The sequence below is a fragment of the Neophocaena asiaeorientalis genome, unplaced genomic scaffold (genome assembly GCF_003031525.2).
Source record: "Neophocaena asiaeorientalis asiaeorientalis breed wild unplaced genomic scaffold, Neophocaena_asiaeorientalis_V1.1 scaffold268, whole genome shotgun sequence".
NCBI lineage: Eukaryota > Metazoa > Chordata > Mammalia > Artiodactyla > Phocoenidae > Neophocaena > Neophocaena asiaeorientalis.
The window spans coordinates 2,443,095-2,462,609 of NW_020173979.1; the positions used below are offsets into that span (position 1 = coordinate 2,443,095).

At 40.2% G+C, this 19,515-nt stretch overlaps 1 protein-coding gene across 2 annotated transcripts in view; it reads right to left on the bottom strand.

Annotated features, from left to right (window-relative positions):
* Nucleotides 1–19,515, bottom strand: part of CREBRF (CREB3 regulatory factor) — a 64,409-nt gene that overhangs the window by 20,268 nt on the left and 24,626 nt on the right. For both annotated transcript variants that reach the window (XM_024753349.1, XM_024753348.1), the window contains exons 2-7: nucleotides 18,770–18,963; nucleotides 16,324–16,449; nucleotides 13,564–14,650; nucleotides 6,867–7,061; nucleotides 5,024–5,213; nucleotides 3,736–3,809 (exon numbers count right to left, since the gene is read on the bottom strand). In XM_024753349.1, coding sequence (XP_024609117.1) covers nucleotides 3,736–3,809; nucleotides 5,024–5,213; nucleotides 6,867–7,061; nucleotides 13,564–14,650; nucleotides 16,324–16,449; nucleotides 18,770–18,778 — 1,681 coding nt within the window. In that variant the 5' untranslated portion in view covers nucleotides 18,779–18,963. The remainder of the gene's footprint in view (nucleotides 1–3,735; nucleotides 3,810–5,023; nucleotides 5,214–6,866; nucleotides 7,062–13,563; nucleotides 14,651–16,323; nucleotides 16,450–18,769; nucleotides 18,964–19,515) is intronic.

Here is a 19,515-nt window from a genome sequence, read left to right on the forward strand (position 1 = left end):
ACAGGTAAAAAAAAAAGGGGTCTTTTTTTTTTTTTTTTTTTTTTGGCAGTACGCGGGTCTCTCCCTGCTGTGGCCTCTCCCGTTGCGGAGCACAGGCTCCGCACGCGCAGGCCCAGCGGCCATGGCTCACGGGCCCAGCCGCTCCGCGGCATGTGGGATCCTCCCGGAACGGGGAACAGGGCACGAACCCGTGTCCCCTGCATCGGCAGGCGGACTCTCAACCACTGTGCCACCAGGGAAGCCCCAGGTCACTTTTAAAAAGAAAGAAAGAAAGAAAAAAAAACCCCACTGTAAAATCAAAATTGAAACAGAGCAGAACAGCTCTTCTCAACCTGGGCAGTGTCCATGCCAGGCCCTGGGGGGAGGGAGGGCAGAGGTGAAGGGTTCTAACACCATCAAAAACTTCTGGGTGAGGAAGCGGAGGCATCTGGCTCAGAAAGTGAGGCCAAACCGTAAATCTCTAACAGATCCCTCCTGTTTTGATTCCATGTTCATCCAAGAATCTTCCAGTTTTAATTTTCTCATGTAGCTTGCTTAGGGATAAAATATGTCAATCAGGATGAACGTCCAATCCTCTTAGTAGCTTTACTTTTCATTCTGAGTCAACAAATCTACATTTGACTCACGGAGCAGCTTCTTGCGAGCTTTGGTAGAAGGAATCAATAGGAGGAGGAGGTTCGGCAGGATAGGACGGGATGAGTAGGACAGTCCTGGGCCCTGAAGCTAGTCCTTGAAACGGTGCTAGTTGATGACAAATTTAAAAGGATAAGGACAACAGAGTACATTTTTTCATAAAGCTAACTTTACTCTGAAATTATGCCTGTCTCAATTTTCTAATGCTAAAATATTCTTCCTTGTATGAAATGACAGTAATTGTAGATGATGTTCCTTTTAATGGCTTCACGTGGCAAAATATAAAGCTGGCAACACTATGGTTCCCAAGTCCCAAAACCTTTTCCCGATGTCACCGATTTGTAAATCACAAATTCTAGAAACCGTTGGGTCAACAGATAGGTAACAGGGCTTCCCTGGTGGCACAGTGGTTGAGAGTCCGCCTGCCGATGCAGGGGACACGAGTTCATGCCCCGGTCCGGGAAGATCCCACATGCAGCAGAGCAGCTGGGCCCGTGAGCCATGGCCGCTGAGCCTGCGCATCTGGAGCCTGTGCTCCGCAACGGGGGAGGAAAGTGCTCCACAAAGCAGTAACAGAGTGACTCCCAGATATTTAGAGGAATCAAGGGCACCATTCCCTTGAGAGATGTATCAGAAACTCCGGGAAGAACTTTCAGACTACATGTGGCAAACTACACAGGAGTATCTCATTGCTTCTGAGATGTCTTCTGAACCAACAGTCGAAGCTGCTCTTCCCCAGACTGGAGGAGAGAAGCTAGTAAGACAGAAGTGGAAGAGAAATAAATGAATGAGAAGATCCTTTTCCTCCATGCTGACTAATTGAGAAGAAAATGCTACCTTTTAAAGACAGGCCTTCAAATGTAAAATAGCTAGCTAGTGGGTAGCAGCCACATAGCACAGGGAGATCAGCTAGGTACTTTGTGACCACCTAGAGGAGTGGGATGGGGAGGGTGGGAGGGAGATGCAAGAGGGAGAAGGAGATATGGGGATGTGTGTATGTGTATAGCTGATTCACTTTGTTGTAAAGCAGAAACTGACACACCATTGTGAAGCAATTATACTCCAATAAAGATGTTAAATAAATAAATAAAAAATAAAGACAGGCCTTTCCTACATGAAAATATCTAGAGGCTTTAAGCTAGCTTTGGAAACAAGAAACATTTAAGGCCATCAAAAACTCAATTTGAGATAGAACAACACATTCAGAAATACACATATTCCTGGCCCTTACCAATTCCCCAATTGTGCCACACCCCAGAATATATTTACATCACAGACAGAAAGCATGTGTGCGTGGGCATGCATGTACATATATACAAATGCAAAAACATATGGCCACACAGATGTACATCATTATGGATAAATTTATTAACTGAGTAACACACAGATATATGCCTACATGTGTCCAGAGAAAAAGAGACCAGAAGGCTCCCAGGAGCTCACCACATTTCCCTGCAGTGTGATTCAGCTGGGTTCTAAAATGAAGTATGAATGTCCATGACATTGCAATCATATATATACTCACAGAGCCCAAGGTCAAAATGCCTCAATAAGCAAGAACGAATAACAGGAAAATGGGAAGATCTCCATTCCAACAAACCAACTATTGTTTTACCTAATTCATTTACTTTGATTAGAATTCCTGTTTGGTCATTAATAAATAAAACCATCAGTTCCTTTCACAAGTTGTAAACATCACAGTTGGAAATCCTCTTTCTGTCCTCACAAATGCAAACAAGATAACCAAGATAAAGGATTAAGAAAAAACTCCACAACATTTATTGAGCACTTATGTGCCAGACATCATGCTGGACTTAAGAAAACCTCTGGAAACAAATAATAATCGGTCATTTAGCCACTGTTCCACTTTCAGATACAATTTAGCCCAAGAGCAACACAGTGAAGAGGACAATTTTAGAGGCAAAGGAACATATGAGCTCTTATGCTACCAGGCTTAAGGAAGAGTAACAGAGCAAGGGGGAAAGAAGGGGTGGTTCTTATTACAGAAGATCAAAAGCAGAGCTTTCCAACCCACTAGTTCGTTGTAGAAGGGTTCCAGGTGTATGAGATAATGATCATCTCAGCCCAAAAGGGCCTCCTCCCATCAGCAGCCTACTCTGTTATACTCCAGGATGCCTTAGGGATGATAGTTTTCTGCATGTGCCATGATGTGAAAGATTGGGAAGCACTGATCTATCTAAACCAACAGTTCCCAAATATGTACTAGGATGGTTGCATAAGAGTAATCTGGGGTAGGGGCTTCCCTGGTGGCACAGTGGTTAAGAAGCTGCCTGCCAATGCAGGGGACACAGGTTCGAGCCCTGGTCTGGGAAGATCCCACATGCCGCGGAGCATCTAACCCCGTGCGTCACAACTACTGAGCCTGAGTGCTAGAGCCCGCGAGCCACAACTACTGTGCCTGCATGCTACAACTACTGAAGCCCACGTACCTAGAGCCTGTGCTCCGCAACAAGAGAAGCCACCGCAATGAGAAGCCCACACACTGCAGCAAAGAGTGGCCCCCACTCGCTGCAACTAGAGAAAGCCCATGCGCAGCAATGAAGACCCAAAACGTAGCCAAAAATAAATGAATTAAATTTTTTTAAAAAAAGGGTAATCTGGGGTAATGTTAAAAATATGGATTCCTGGGTTCTACTTGCATAGATTACAGTTCAGAGTATCTGGGGAGAAGCCTAGAAATCTACAGTTTAACATGTACACACAAATGATTCTAATGAACAATCACATTTGTAAAACATGTTTCTAAACTATCCACTCAAAGGTTAAAATATACATTACTTAATAAAACTGGCTAACCCAGCACACAACTGTAAAATGGAAGTCAGAGATTACCCACGGTCACAAGAGGTGAGCTCTTTAGGACAGAGGTGAGATTTGGCTTGGCATGCCACAGACGGACATACTAAGAGAAGGACGTGAATGAGTAAGAGTGAGTATATAGCTTACTGAATGGATGAACAAAAAAGAGGCTGGCCTAAAGCTGGGCAGAATACAGGGAAAGCAAATAACAAAACCAAAGAAAAAGAGAGGGGTCAGCAAGGTAAAAGGAAGTTAATCAAATTGTTAAAAGTGTAGGTTTACCATATTCTGTGTTGAGGCCCCATAATTTCACTTTATTAGCTTCATACTGTGCTTTTTTCTTTAACCGACAAGCCCTGTGAAAGGAAGGAGCAATTAGTTCACTTTTTTTTTAAAAGGAACATTCAGAATATACTTCTTTTGGCTGCTGTCAGACATTTTCTAATAGCAACCAAAAATCGCTGCCTACTGATGTTTGTATCGAGGGCCTCAATCATCACCCCAAAACATACAATATCATCATTTATCCAAACTGATTTTTTAAAGTTTCAGCATAGATTCAAAAATAAAGCTATGGTTAGTATGCCAAAATAAACAAACAAACACTGACAATACCAAGTGGTGTAGACGGTGTGAATAAGTGTAACCCTCGTATGTTGCTGGAGGGGATGTAAAACAGTACATACAACTACTTCGGAAACCAGTAAATATTGTTTTAATTTACTTCATTACCTTGGAAATAGCTACTCTGGCAGTTTCTTATACAGTTAAACACACACTCCTGGGAATTTACCCAAGAGAAATGCAAACTTATGTTCACAAAAACAACTGCAGATGAATGTTTATGGTGACTTTATTCGTAACTGCACAAAATTAGAAACCACTCAACTATCCCTCAACCGGTGAACAGATACACTGCAGCGTATCACTTCAAAGGACTACTACTATCAATACTCCTCCACACAACAACATTATGAATCTCAAATTCGTCCTGTGTGATATCAAAGCCAGACTCAAAAGGCTGCATATAATACGATTCTATCTATATTCTGGAAAAGGCGCAACTGTAGGAACAGAAAACAGATCGGTGGTTGTGAGGAGTTAGGGGTGAGAGAGGGAGTTCACTTTTACAAAGAGGCATAAGGAAATATTTTAAGGTGATAAAAATGTTCAATATCTTGACTGTGGTTGTGGTTACATAATTGGATATGTTTGTCAAAACTCACAGAAGGATACACTGAAAGTGAAGCATTTATCAAGTAAATTATACCTCAATAAAAAAAACGTGACTTACTGCAAAACAAACAAAAAATAAAGAGCTATGATAAAATTTTTCCTTTTTATACTATAAGGCACTTGAGTTCATTCACCTCTCCCCTTTAAAAACTTCTTCCATGAAGCATAAATACCATCATTTACTTTCAAAGGAAAAATTATAATACTCTCATTGTAGTATTTATAAAAGTATATTTCTGAAAAAAGGGCCGAGAGCCATCTCCTCTATGAAAGCTCACTGAAGTCTAACCTCACCTCCTAGACTTCAATCACATGAGTAAACATTACCATTTACCTGGAAGCCAGCTTATTTTTTTCCTTCCTTGACCTTGGCCGGGCTGTTAAGGGAAGCTCACTGACTGGAGTCAGATCACTAATCACCTTATTCAGTTTCCGGAGTTCATTGCCTATCTGGAGCAGTTTTTTAGGATTTGGAGTCAGGTCTTCCACATCCGTTCTCCGTGACTTCTTTACTGCATATTTTCCTATAGATGGTTTAAAAGAAGTTTAAGTGAGATCATTTTATCTAACAAGAGATACACTTTATATAGCCATATGTAAAAACCCATCTCTCCCCTCCCCCCTTTTCTTTTTTCAGAGGTCTCACCATGTGAACAACCTACGCTAGAAGGGCTGGCCTCCTCTCCTTCCCACTTTGTGATGGCAAGAAATGAGGGTAATAGAGCACAACTCCAGGCTTTTCCCAAACCTTCTCCACCTTAAGGTTTCTAGCCCTGGTATGATGGATTCTTAATTATCTGTATGGAAATAATAAGCATCTCAAACCTCAGGACTGGAGTCCAAGTTCACCTGCACACAAAAATCAGGGCTAGGGTACAGTATATGGTCAGCAACGAATTTGGAAATTTTACCCAAACCAAGACATTTATGCTGCTATGACTGAAAATCTGTCAGACACATATATTCCTGTGTTGGACCCAAAAGTCCAACAAATAAGGATTGCCTTTTCAGAAACCACGTCTTCAGTTAGTTTGATAAATAACATTACAGAAGACTCAAGAAGACTTTCCCTACCACTGCAGGCAAGAGGAATGGCTCTGTCCTCTGAACTACAATACCCTGAACAACTTTCCTAGTACTCACTACATGCTACCTGGACCTATTTGTTGGACCCATCTTTTCACTTCTGGTAGAAAATTAATCTGAAGTCAAAAACTAGGCCTTTATTCACTGAAAGATAATAGAGTACAGACCTGGGTGCCAGTGGAAAGGGAAAATGAGGCACAAATATACTTCTGATACAACTTCGGTGTCAAAAATGCTTAGCAACTTATATCTGTAGCATGAGCAACTACTAAACTGTTTACTGAGCTCCAAGCCTACTAGTGCCCCTCACCTTCTCAGTACAGACTTTGGATTAAGGTAAAAACATCTGTGCAGAAGAAATTCTACTCAATTACATCCTCCTGGGCTCACAGTTCAAAATCTGGCCTACCTAAGATTATAAGCCTCTCCTGACTCTTACTATTCAATTCTTCCTGCTCCATTCCTTTTCTCTGCAATTGTTCTTCCTTTCTTTCCTTTCCCTCCTCTTTTCACTCCACCACCGTTTTGATTCCAATCTCCCTGTTTATATTTAGGCCTGGAGAGTGGACAAAAATGAAAGACAGAGATGCTAGAGCCCATTCTCTTCTTCCCCAACCCTTCTTGCTTATGGCAACTGTGACAGGTCAGGAATCAGCAGGCTCTTGGGTCATTTCCTGGGTAGGATATATAGAAGAAGAAGTGACTAGAAATCATTTTTACACAAGCTTTCCTCCCTGTTTAGGTGATGGCTCTCAATACTGATAAAAGCTATTTGTGAATGAAGAGCAGTCACAGCAAATACAGCACCTCTATTGTTCTACTCTCCAATTTGCTAGGAAGGGTTGAATACCTACATATAATGTATAATGATTAAGCATTATGGTTTACTATCTCTATTTAAAAGTGACATGAAATATCCAGGACTGATGGTTACACCAAGACTTATCATGGTGATCATGGTGCCTGCAAATGTCAGATCACAATGTAATACACCTGAAACTGACATAATATTGCACATCACCTATATTTCAATAACAAGAGAAAGGAAGGGAGGGAGGGAGGGAACATACATGATCACAATCCCCTCTTACCATGATGTAAGCCATTTTTCTGATACATGTTACTTGGCAAGGTATCTCTGTTCCATTCAGATGGCCTTAGCATCCTCTCTTGCTGTGATGGTGTGAGTTGTTCACTATACTCCCAGAAGTACCTTCTTTTACCTCTCTTCCGAGAGGTAATTGAAGTCATCTCCTTCAAATCTTCCACAGAATCATTTTCATAGCCTTAAAAAAAGAAAGCCCCCCCGCCCCGAATTTTTTAAGTTCTGTACATTTCAATAAACCAATCAGGACAAACAAAAAGATCCCCTCTATTTACCATTTGACACATTTCCTTTCATCAAAAAACAGTATTAACATGTCAAAGATAATAAACCAAATCTATAAAATAACTTTTAATATAGAAATCTCTAATTCAAAATATTTAGAGACTAATAAACAGAGATAACTACACTGTTTACCTTCCTTAGGTTTCTCTTTGGTTAGTATATGACACTTTTTTTTTGTATCTTCACATGAGATTGAGAGAATAATGAAATACAGCCACAGGAAAACAAACAACCCAATCAAAAAATGGGCAGAGGGGCTTCCCTGGTGGCGCAGTGGTTGAGGGTCGGCCTGCCGATGCAGGGGACACACAAACAATAAATACTGGAGAGGGTGTGGATTAAAGGGAACCCTCCTACACTGTTGGTAGGAATGTAAATTGGTGCAGCCACTATGGAGAACAGTATGGAGGTTCCTTAAAAAACTAAATATAGAGTTGTCATAGGATCCAGCAATCCCACTCCTGGGCATATACCCGGAGAAAACTCTAACTCAAAAAGACACATGCACCCCAATGTTCACAGCAGCACTATTTACAACAGACAAGACTTGGAAGCAACCTAAATGTCCACAGACAGAGAAAGAAAAATAAGTATCATATGATATCACTTATATGTGGAGTCTAAAATATGATACAAATGAAGTTATTTATAAAATAGAAACAGACTCACAGACATAGAAAACAAACCTATGCTTACCAAAGGGGAACGTGGTGGGAGGGATAAATTAGGAGTTTGGGATTAGCAGATACAAACTACTATATATAAAATAGATAAAGCAACAAGTTCCTACTGTATAGCACAAGGAACTATATACAATATCTTGTAATAACCTATAATGAAAAAGAATATATATATGTGTAACTGAATCACTTTGCTGTACACCAGAAACTAACACAACATTGTATAAATCAACTATATTTCAATTAAAAAAAAAGAAATACAGCCACAGGAATGTTAAAAAGTACCATTAATTAACGGTACTTAGACACTATACAATTATTTTTAATGTCTTCCGTCTAATATTTATGCATCAGAAACATCCCCAGACAGACAGCTGTGTGCATTTCTGGGAAGGTATCCTATGAAGCAGAATTCTGTGAGGCAGCAGTGGTTTTCTTCCTATTTCCCACAATACGCTTTTTGTAAAAGTACAAAAATGACAGTTCTCACACAGGCTATTCAAATAAAAACTTATATGCCTATTCTAACTAATATTTTATTGGAAGCAATTTGCATTTACTGCACTTTTTAAGAAGTTATTTTCCCTACTAATAGGAAGTTTCAGAAAATACTTAATTCTGAGCTGCTAGAACTACTGGTCAGACCCAATACAGAATAACCTCTAAATCTAAAATACCCTCAGAGCATGCCCATCTTAGAGATTACTCCACCTAATTAGTACTAGGTACCTGGGGCAATGGAGATGGGCTGTGCACGGGGTGTATACAGCCCTAAACCTAAGGTAGCAAGAAAAAACTGGATGGCAATGGCCAAGCAAAATGACCATTTTCCTTCCTAAAAACATGACTCCTCTGGAACTGACACTAAGAAAGTGATGACATCTGGACATTTTGGAAATAAAATCGAATTTTAGAATTTTGCCAGGTTTTCTTCACATTAAGAGTTAATTAGGAACATGATTCCATTTATTCGACATTGTGGGAAAGGCAAAAGTACAGGGAAAAAATGGTTGCCAGAGGTTGGGGGTGGAGGGAGAGGCTGACTATAAAGGAACGGGAGGGAAATCTGGGGGGTGATCAAACTATTCCGTACCTTGATTGTGGTGGTGGTGGTTTCATGATTACATGCACTCGTCAAAACTCAAAGAAGTGTACACTTAAAGAGGGGTGAATTTTACTGTTATGCCTCGATAAACATGACCTTTGAAAAAAGAATCAATTCAGAGAGCAGAATGATTTCGAGGCAACAGTAAAGACAAGCTTTTGTAGCACTGCTGGCTTAACAGCATTATAATGCTCATGTAGTACTTTAAAACAAATTAAAAAAACACAAACAAACAAAACAACAACATGGCAAGCAGTGTGACAGAGAACCTTAGTTCTTCTTAAGAAAGGAGGCACAGACTTCCCTGGTGGCACAGTGGTTGAGAATCCGCCTGCCAATGCAGGCGACACGGGTTTGAGCCCTGGTCCGGGAAGATCCCACATGCCGTGGAGCAACTAAGCCTGCAAACCACAACTACTGAGCCTGCGTGCCACAACTACTGAAGCCCGTGCACCCTAGAGCCCACATGCTGCAACTACTGAGCCCACGCACCTAGAGCCTGTGCTCCACAACAAGAGAAACCACTGCATGAGAAGCCCGTGCACCACAACAAAGAGTAGCCCCCGCTTACCGCAACTAAAGAAAAGCCTGCATGCAGCAACGAAGACCCAACGCAGCCAAAAATACAATTTAATTAAATAAATAAGAAATGAGGCACAAGTGACACAATCATTTTTGGAAACCTGATTTTTGAAAATTCTGTTAGATACATAAAGTAATAATTTTTTATTTACTTGTGTTAATGTATCATTTTAAATTAAAGGACTTTATCTTATTCCAGTTATCAGCCTAGCTTTGGAAAAGGTGCAAGGGCTACATGCTTCCGCCAGATATGGCCTTTTTAAAAAGGCCTTTGCTCCGTGAGGCCAAGCTAAAATTACTGGCTCACAGAGACTAGTATGGCTGGGAACACCTCAACACAGGCAGCACCAACCAAAACACTCCCATCTTCCTATCAATGTCAAGAACTGGTGTCCCAAGTCTACCGCGGCCCAAAGTGTAAGGTAAACATTTTTACATACAGCTTCCTCAGGCAACCCATCCCCTGACACTTTATTTGATATGCTCCCTCAGGTGGCCTAGATTTCTGGCAAAACACTGTCTCTCTCATTTAATGTACTCACGTATTTCACTCACAGATGTTTCATTTGAGGCTTCTAAGAACTGGGTAGGAAGAGGTTATTAACCCTATTTACACAAAGAAACATGCTCAATGGAGGGTTTAAGTGATTTGGCAGAGCTGGGACTGGCTCAGGCTCCATGACTCCAGCTCCAAATGGGCTTCCCGCTTTGCCTGTGCCTATCTAGTTAAATGGTCTAAACAGATTTTTTTCCCCACATATATTCCACGTTAAATCCAAAGAGTCATTAGGATTTGGATTTCTTCTCTCCCACCCAAATTAATAACCAGTTTTATTTACTTACATATGTTCAGCATTTTCCCAAAAAAAGTATTTAAGGGTTATCAGTTTTCTTTGATCTAATATTTTAATATTTTCTAATAGCATACACCATGAACTCACAATGACACACATACACACAATGGATTTGTTAAAGTCATCTGCCTTTCAATACAGAGACTACTGTGATCAAGTAGAATGCATGAAAATTATATTCCCAGATCACTGGTCTTGCATTTAAGGTGATTAAATATTTCTTGAAGTGTGTTCTGAGGAACACTATTACTATAAAATGTCTTCAATCCCAAGTGAGTTCTGTGATCAAATAAATTTTAAGAAACTCTTGTCCTGAATCTTTCTCTTGCCAAGTCACAAGTACACATAAGATCAGAAGACTGAGAAATCATGACAGTAAATAAACCCACTCAGCTCTAAGTTGCATGAAGATAAGGATCATGTCTATTTTGTTCATCTCTGCATAGCCAAAAATCTAGTACACACAGTGCCTAACACAAAAATAGGCCCCCCCACACAATTTTTTTTTAACAAATCAATGATTTGTTTAATGTAACATTTCCCATGGAGCCTTTTCCATTTTCTTGTCATTTGATGGATCACCATATTGATCTAACTCATTCCTTCCTGACAGTTACCAAAATGTAGTCAAAAAGCCCTAAAATTCTGATCACACGTCTTTGGTTAGTGCAGATTACTGCCATTAAGCTGGTAAAGTCAATCATGAAAATCCTTAGTAGGGATTACAAAATAAACTCTCATTCTGGGGGCCTAATTCTTAGCCTTACAACCATGTAATTCCATGACCCCAAACAGTTGTAGCCTGTCCACAGAATAGGCTCTATTAAAACTTGGGAGCAAGTCCAGAGTAGGGACTGAAACTCCATTTTACACCTTTCCTGGAGCTTTGTAGGCTCAGGCACTGTTGTAGCCAACTGCCAAGAAACAGCATCAAGGGAGCTAGTCATCACAAAAAGGTCTTTGTAAACTGCTGCAAATTAAACCAATCAACCCACTCTGAAGAAACTATAACTATCCCACTTTTCTGCTTCAAAGAATTTCTTCTTGCCTCTCACCAATAACTCACATTTGTATTCTTAAAGTCACTTGTTTATTAGCTCTTTCTTCCAAGAAGAAGGGAAATTTTCATTAGCAAATGAGAATAAGCCCTCAAAATACCATAAAAAATCATTGATTTGTGGATAAGGCATGTCATTCGTTGACATTTGTGAGAAGTGTCCAAGTAATACTAACCAAAGAGGTTTTACTTCAAGTCAACTGGAAGTGAGTGAATTAAATGCCATCCAAACATTTAGTATTTTTAAATAGTGCCAATAAGAGGGCTTCATCCTGACAAATGCCAGCTAACACATCTCTGTTTAAAGCACTGTTGGTTGCTTATCACCAACAAACTCACAAATCAGGGCTCTCCCGCCCCACCCCCGACAAGTCAAAAGGCTGAGAAAATGGAAATGAGGGTCAACTTATCAAGTGGTTTCTTTTCATGGACCTACTCATCTCTCAACACATTTATCCTTGTGAAATCAAGTCAAAAGATCAAGGATGACTGGAGTTAAAAGTCAAAGAAAAGCAGGAATTCCCTGGCAATCCAGTGGTTAAGACTCCACGCTCTCATTGTCGAGGCCCAGGTTCAATCCATGGTCAGGAACTAAGATCCCACCAAAAAAAAAAAAGTCAAAGAAAAGCAAAACTACAACCAGAAGTGGAATAAACAGTATAGTCCTTGCCTGCCTTGCTTGGTGATAGTGGCATTTACCGACTCCCTCAGATTTACATATTCCTTTTAGCACCAGCCAGTAAAGGCATTTTCTTCCCCACACTTCCCACTTCCTAGTTATCACCCTAGTTATCACTCCCTGTCTCAACCCTTTCCCTCCCTCCTACCCTAATTCTAAATATGGGACTCAAAACAATAGGACTGACCTGTCAGGTTTTAAGGACCACTCATGGAGAACACTTTGGTCTCCCTATGGGAGGGAGCTATATAACTTACTGCTAACTGCAAAGACAGTTTGAAACATCTCAAAGCAGATTTCATTAACTTGTTGAGAGAAAAGTTTTCCTGCTAAGTAGAAAAGACAATTGTTCTGTCTAGACTATACTGAGTGCTAAAGTAAACCAAAGAAAAGGCATAAACCCTTTTCCTCCACCTTTTCCTTACTTGAAAATCCACTCAAGTCGAACAACTTAATTATATCAAATGCATAAATCTAAGCATTTGTGCAATAGAAAGATTTCACTAAGAGGAAAGTCTCTGGGCAATAATATGCTTCACTGGCTACAATATAGCTACTATGGCTGAAAAACCTTTCTGAAAATTAAATACCAATGTTTATACTGCCTGAAATTCCAACAATGAAAGGGCTCTCTTTGACAATTTACATTTTTCTTAATAACTTGGTCTTTTATGTAGAAGTTATAGTATCAACATTATTTTTGAAGAAAATAACTTTCGCTTAAATGTGAAGATCTTCACTTCTTTGTGCATTTAACTGTGTGCCACTTGGCAACACCATTTTCATAAATAAACTGCACAAGCCAACAGTGGCAAGAGCCCAACCATGTACATGCTGAAGTGAACCAGTTCCCCACAGGTTTCATTTTCTTTCTCCCTTTTTTTTATATGCACTGTATATAAATAGAGCAGAGACTCCTTCATGCTCATTAAATTATAGCATGTATTTTTCTTCAGTGGAAAAATACTGTGCAAATGAAAGATGCAGCAGACACAAAGAAAAAGCTCTCTTTTACCTTATTCATTAAGTAGGCTTTGTTGGTTATTAGGGATGAGTAATATAAACCATCATTGCTTGGTTCACCATTCTAGGGACTCCAAACATACCTCAATTATAACAGAGGGACACATGCAGAAATAGGAATATTTTTTAAACCAATGAATTTTGGCATCTTTGCACAGCTGCTCAAGACAGTAACAAATCAGATCACTTAACATAAGATAAACTAAGAAGAAGCCCTCGAGGAATCAGCATATGAACTACACATGAGCAAGAGTGATTATTTTAGAGCTGTTTGAATAGATAAAAGCAATTACATATCCAAGTCAAGATACTAAGTCATTTAATCCCCAAACAAACAAAGCAAGCATCCACAGCAAAACATTCTATTTCAAGAGAGTAGCAAAAAGTCAATTCAGTAAGCCTCCAAGCACTACGATACCTGGTTCAGAGAAAGTGTCACTGATGTCATCATCCTTGTCATCTTCATAATCCTCTTCCTCTTCTTCCTCTTCCTCGTTTTCAGAAAGTTCGTGCTCGCTGCCAAATCCTTCATCATGGTCCTCATCGTCAACATCTTCCTCGTCCTCCTCCTCTTCTTCAGGACTGCATTTGGTTGGCTGTTCACCCAAGTTGTCAGAGACAAAAAGGGAATAATTGTGCTCTTCTTTTTTCTGGGATGAATCTGAGACCGATGTGCTGGCAGAAAGGCTGCTACTCTCTCCTGCTGCAATAGACACAGGCCCCTCCTGGGGCAGGGGACTGAGTAATAGTTCCTGGGTTTCTTTAAAAGGCAAAGCTGGAGTGGCATGGCCCTGCAGAGGCTCCGTCCCTTTTTTCTCTGGTCTTTTGGCTACGGCACCACAGTAGCAGGTGTTCTCCTTTGCTGCATCTGCATGAACCTGGCTCAGTAGAGGCCGGCTCTGCTGCACTGGGTTGATCTTTACCTTTGCCTTTTTCACATAGTCTTTACATTCAACATGAAAGTTCACTTTTTCATTATGATACATGTTGGTCTTCACCATGATTTGTGTGCTTGAAGTGGGTTTACTTGCTTTTTGGACACAGTCTGACAAAGGGACCTCAGCCTGAAGAGTCTTAGAAGAACACACAGGAGCAGCTGCTCTACTTGCGATCTTTTTACCAGGGAATGATGAGGGCAAGGGATTTTGTTTGACACTGAAAAGTGAATCAGGGTAATAAAGGGAATCAGAAACAGACTGAGAGTCCTCGCTATTAAGCTGGGCCAAAGTTGGAGTTTTACTTATGACCTCTTCATCTTGGTAAGGGCTAGAAAAGTCATCGAGACCCAAGTAATCCACTTCTTTTGTTCCCCAGATGTCACAGCTGGTTAGTTTGGTGTACTTCGTTAAGTCTTCACAGTATGTATCCCACTGTTCCCAGTTTGAGGTTAAAGTACCCTCGTTATCCAGGACATCTGTGAAAGACTCCAGATTTTCAATGTCTTTGCAGTCCTCCAAAGAAAGGAAGTTGTCTCTAGGATTTTGCTGGTAGTTCATCTCTCTATCCTGAGAAAGGTTTAAAAAAATATATAAATCACATACTGTAATTGAGGAAAGAATTATTTACCTCCATCGTCACTTTCATGCATCAAATTGATAAATCAGTACTCAACCTCTGGTCTGCTATTACGATAAACACTACTTACATGACACTCTACCATTCCATTTAATATCATTTCCTCGGGCAAGGAAAAAAAAAAATAGGGAAAATATGTCCCCTGAGAAACTTAGGTATGGTTCAGGGCTCTTGAACTTCACTGTAAACACTCTTCCCGAAAAAAAGTTTACATTTCCTGATCTTTAACTTAGAAGGATTTTGGGACCTTCTCAGAAACAAGCTTCAGTTATAAAGCAAATAACAAAGGCCTTACCTTCATCACAGAATATGTCTTCCTAAGTGAGAATTTAAACATAGAGGTGAAGAGCAATCCAAAGAGAGGTGCAACTCAGCCACAGAAAGATAAGATCTTTGGTAAGACCTCATAACAACTCTTGGGCATGGGAAAGTACTTTAACTCCTCATGAGTAGAGAGATGATTTTTTTTTTTTTTTTTTGGTACGCGGGCCTCTCACTGTTGTGGCCTCTCCCGTTGCGGAGCACAGGCTCCAGACACGCAGGCTCAGTGGCCATGGCTCACACGCCCAGCCGCTCCATGGCATGTGGGATCTTCCCAGACCGGGGCACGAACCCGTGTCCCCTACATTGGCAGGCGGACTCTCAACCACTGCGCCACCAGGGAAGCCCGAGAGATGATTTTTTTAAATGTCAGTAAGACTATGCAGCCATTAAAAGGAATGCAGTTAAGCTCTAATGTACTAGGATGAAAGGCCACTTACCACGTTTTTATGTTAGAAAGAGTTAAGTTACAGAATACTGTATCAATGATATGTCATCCAATTTAAAATATTCATATATTTATATATGCATAGAAAATCTCTGTTAGTGGTAATTATCTCTGGGGAGAAGGTTTGGTGGGTGGAGGCTCAGGAAGAAAATGAGGAAATTTTCAGTTTTCCAGTTTGTTTTTGTTCTGTTTTTGATTTCTCCATTTGTTTGTGGGGTTTTGGTTTTTTTTTTTTTTGGTTGCACGTATGTCTCTGTGTGTTTTAACAGCTTTATTGAAACATAGTTTATATACCACAAAATTCACCTCTATTAAGCATACAACTCAATAATTTTTAGCAAATTAACAGATTTGTGTTAGTTTTCCAGTTTTGATATACCTCCGTGTTTCTGAAGTTGCATGTAATTTAAGCTATTCTTAAAGTCTTTTTCTTAAGAATCTTAAGTGTCTTTTTACCTCGAGAATAAATAATTAGTATATTCAGATGTTGCTTGGAACTGCTACCTTTGTCTCACATTCTCTGTGTCACCTGCCTTGCTCAATGTTATCAGTCCTAAATAGCCCAGCTGAAAAGTCCTTTAGCAGTTAGGCATATTAAAAAGAGGGCTTCTACCTTCATCGTCAAAAACTAGAGTTAAGGATATTTAGATAACCTTTCCTCTTACTATTTTCAATGGGCTCATACACCCTTCTAAAATACCAGACTGATAGTGACAAGAAAAAAATTTGGCCTGATCACATCATTTTTTCTTTTTAGACATTTATAAATAAAAAAATGATACAACACCTTTACCTCAAATCGATTAAAGCAGAATCCAAGAAAATGTTACTTACCAGTTCATACATGAAATCTGGATCTGAACTGTTTGCTAAGAGATCTGTGCTCGTCAGAGTCTGTTCTGAAAAGGTGTGGCTTCGAAAGGCATCCCCAAAAGGCGGATCCATTCCGCTTACACTAGGCTACAACAGAGTGATTTTAATTTTGGAAAGTTAACGACTGCTTCGAGACCAGTTTATTACACACAAGCCCCACCCTCACACCTACTAAATAATTATCTTTAAAACAATTTTGTATTTTTTCCTGCTTTTTAATTTTAGTACATTTAAAATATCTAACTAACATTAAACTATGGAATTATATTAGGAAAATAACTAAGATGCATCAAACATTGGAAAAGGAATAGACTGGAAATTGTTAATTATACCTAACTTCTAAAAACTAAAGCTTATTTAGCCACCAGAGTCAGCATGTAGTACCTAATGAGTACTTTTATTTATTAGCTATATAACATTTCTTCAAATCCATCTCTAACAACACTCGCTGTTCTAACTCCAGAAAGTGGAGAATCCCCTGCCATTTCTTCAGGTCTGAAGAGATAGCAAAACGGTCTCTATACTCCTAAATGAGTTCAATGTCTTATTTCCCAAAACAAGTGTAAGACCATTTGGGCATCTCTAGTCCAAATAATGCCTCCAGGAACGTGATGGAGTCAGGATCAGCCAACTATCAAAAAATGTGCTGAGTGAGGCCAGTAACTGGGGCATGAACTCGGTAGCCTTAATCGTGATCCCTGAGAAGGATACAATTTCTATGATAAATAAGAAAGGGAGAAAAAAAGGCTTGGCACCCAGAGTTGATGCTCCTTCTTTTCTCTTTATCCCCCCCTTTATCATTTCAAGGTCTAAACAAATCAGTTCAGAGTGAAGTTCAGGCTAAGACTACTAAAGTGGCCCAAACAAGTCAAAGTCCTCACTTTGAAATCTACCTTGGATAAAGGAAGAAGATGGGAAAGAATACAAATTCCCTGTTTGCCTTTTTGTTCTTCTCTTGCAAGTTTCTGTCAAAACTTTTAAAATTATATTAGTCTACTTGCTTATATTTCTCTATTCATATACCTTCTATCTACCACAGACTGACCCCTTTTCACACACTCTTTCACCATGTTTTCCTTCATGGGTACTTCCCATCCCATTCTTTTCTTTCTCTAATTTTCTGCAAGCTTGCCAGGTTGCAAGCTCAAAATAAGTGTTTTACAGACCTAAATTCAAGTATTCAATAAATAGTGAATGAAACCTTGAATGGGAAAGAACTCAAAATGGGTATCTGCAGTCCACTTGGTATAGTGGTTGGGGTGGAGGGAGGCCACTGGTCTTTTTACTGTCAGCTAGCAAACCCCCTTTTGCCTCCGCTGCCTGCCTCCAAATCACTGGACCATCTCGGCAAGTTGCTGATTTCCTGTGCTCGAGGCACAGTTCTGCCTGGCCCCATATAAAGCCACCTCAGGGTCCCTGCCCTCTCATTATTTCTAGGTTTCTCCCCAGCATAAAAAGAGGAGGGATAGGGCTTCCCTGGTGGCGCAGTGGATGGGAGTCTGCCTGCCAATTCAGAGGACGCGGGTTCGATCTCTGGTCCGGGAGGATCCCACGTGCCGCGGAGCGGCTGGGCCCATGCGTCGCAGCTGCTGAGCCTGTGCTCTGGAGCCCGTGCTCCGCGGCAGGAGGGGCCGCCGCAGTGGGAGGCCTGTGCACCGCGGCTAAGAGTGACCCCCCTCGCTGCGGCTGGAGAGGGGGCCCGCGTGCAGCAGCAGAGACCCAACGCAGCCAAAAAAAAAAAAAAAAAAAAAAGGGGGGGGGGAAAACAAAGAAAACAAAAAAAAAAAAAAAAAAAAAAGTGGGGGAGGGATAAGACCTAACCCCGGGGGGGAAGGGAAGAAGTTTGGGTATGCCAAATAGGGACTAACAGGACTTCATTTATTGTTTCAGTGATTGCCTCAAACCAGAACTGAGCAATTCAAAGTAGTTACCATGATATAAATAGTCATCCTTAGACATGTTTTGTGGGAGGTATAGGTATATATGTATATGTGTGTGTGTGTGTGTGTGTGTGTGTGTGTGTGTGTGAAAGACAGAAAGGTTGAAGTCCCTCACCATTTCCTCCTAACTGAATTCAATGGGCATGAAGGGAAAGGAACAATTGGGAAACTAGAAGAAGATAGAGGGGATGGAAATGGGCTTTCTGTGGCAGATTAATTTTCAGGGGAGTTGGTTTAGACCCCATAAAAGCCAGGACCTCTGCTACCTTCTAACCAACTTTTCCTGTGTCAACCTCATTAAATTTCAAAGCTATAGCAAAGGAAGGACACGTATTCAAAACCAGTTGAGATAAGCAGCAAAATGTCTTTAAAAGGTAGTACAGCAAGTTGTGTTAAGATTCAGAGAACTTACTGAACCAACTGCAGTGGAAAAATATAAAACTTTGCACCTACTCTGTATGATTTACCTGAGGCATTTCCAAGCCCAGATCCTGTGAGTCCGATCCCAAACTTCTGTTTTTTCTCGTTTGTAAATTCCTTTCCAGCTTTACTTTTAATTTCAAGATCAAAGATGATTTTCACAATAAACAGCAGGTTTCCCAGAACGCCTTCAATTCAACTGCTTGTATCACTGTTGTTTTTTTAATAATTCTGTGCGAATCTGTCAACAACACAAAGTTACTTCACTGAAAGCCACTAGAAACAAGTTGACCTTTCAAAAATAACATTAACAAAGAACACTTTAAAGGAATAAGTACTGTGATTGTACTATCAAGAATTTAGGCCATTTTTTAGTACCAACTATTCTGAAATTCACTATCCCTCCCTTTATTTGTTTCTACAATAGGACTGGTCAATAACCAACTGGCACCATTAAAAAAAAAAAAGCTGACAAAATTAACATAGGCCTGGGACTTCCCTGACAGTCCAGTGGTTAAGACTCCATGCTTCCAATGCAGGGGGCGCAGGTTCGATTCTCTGGTTGGGGAACTAAGATCCCACATGCCCGGTGGCACGGCCAAAAGGAAAAAAAATATTATTAACATAGGCCCATCTTTCCTGTGATCTAAAAATGTATTTTACTTAATGTTAAAATAAACCTCCCATTCTCTTCATGTTTTGTATGAGAAAACATAATGTCTCAGCAATTCCATCTACTGTATAATCATTACTGCTAAGTGAACCTACATTTTGTATCTCTCATAAATGTACA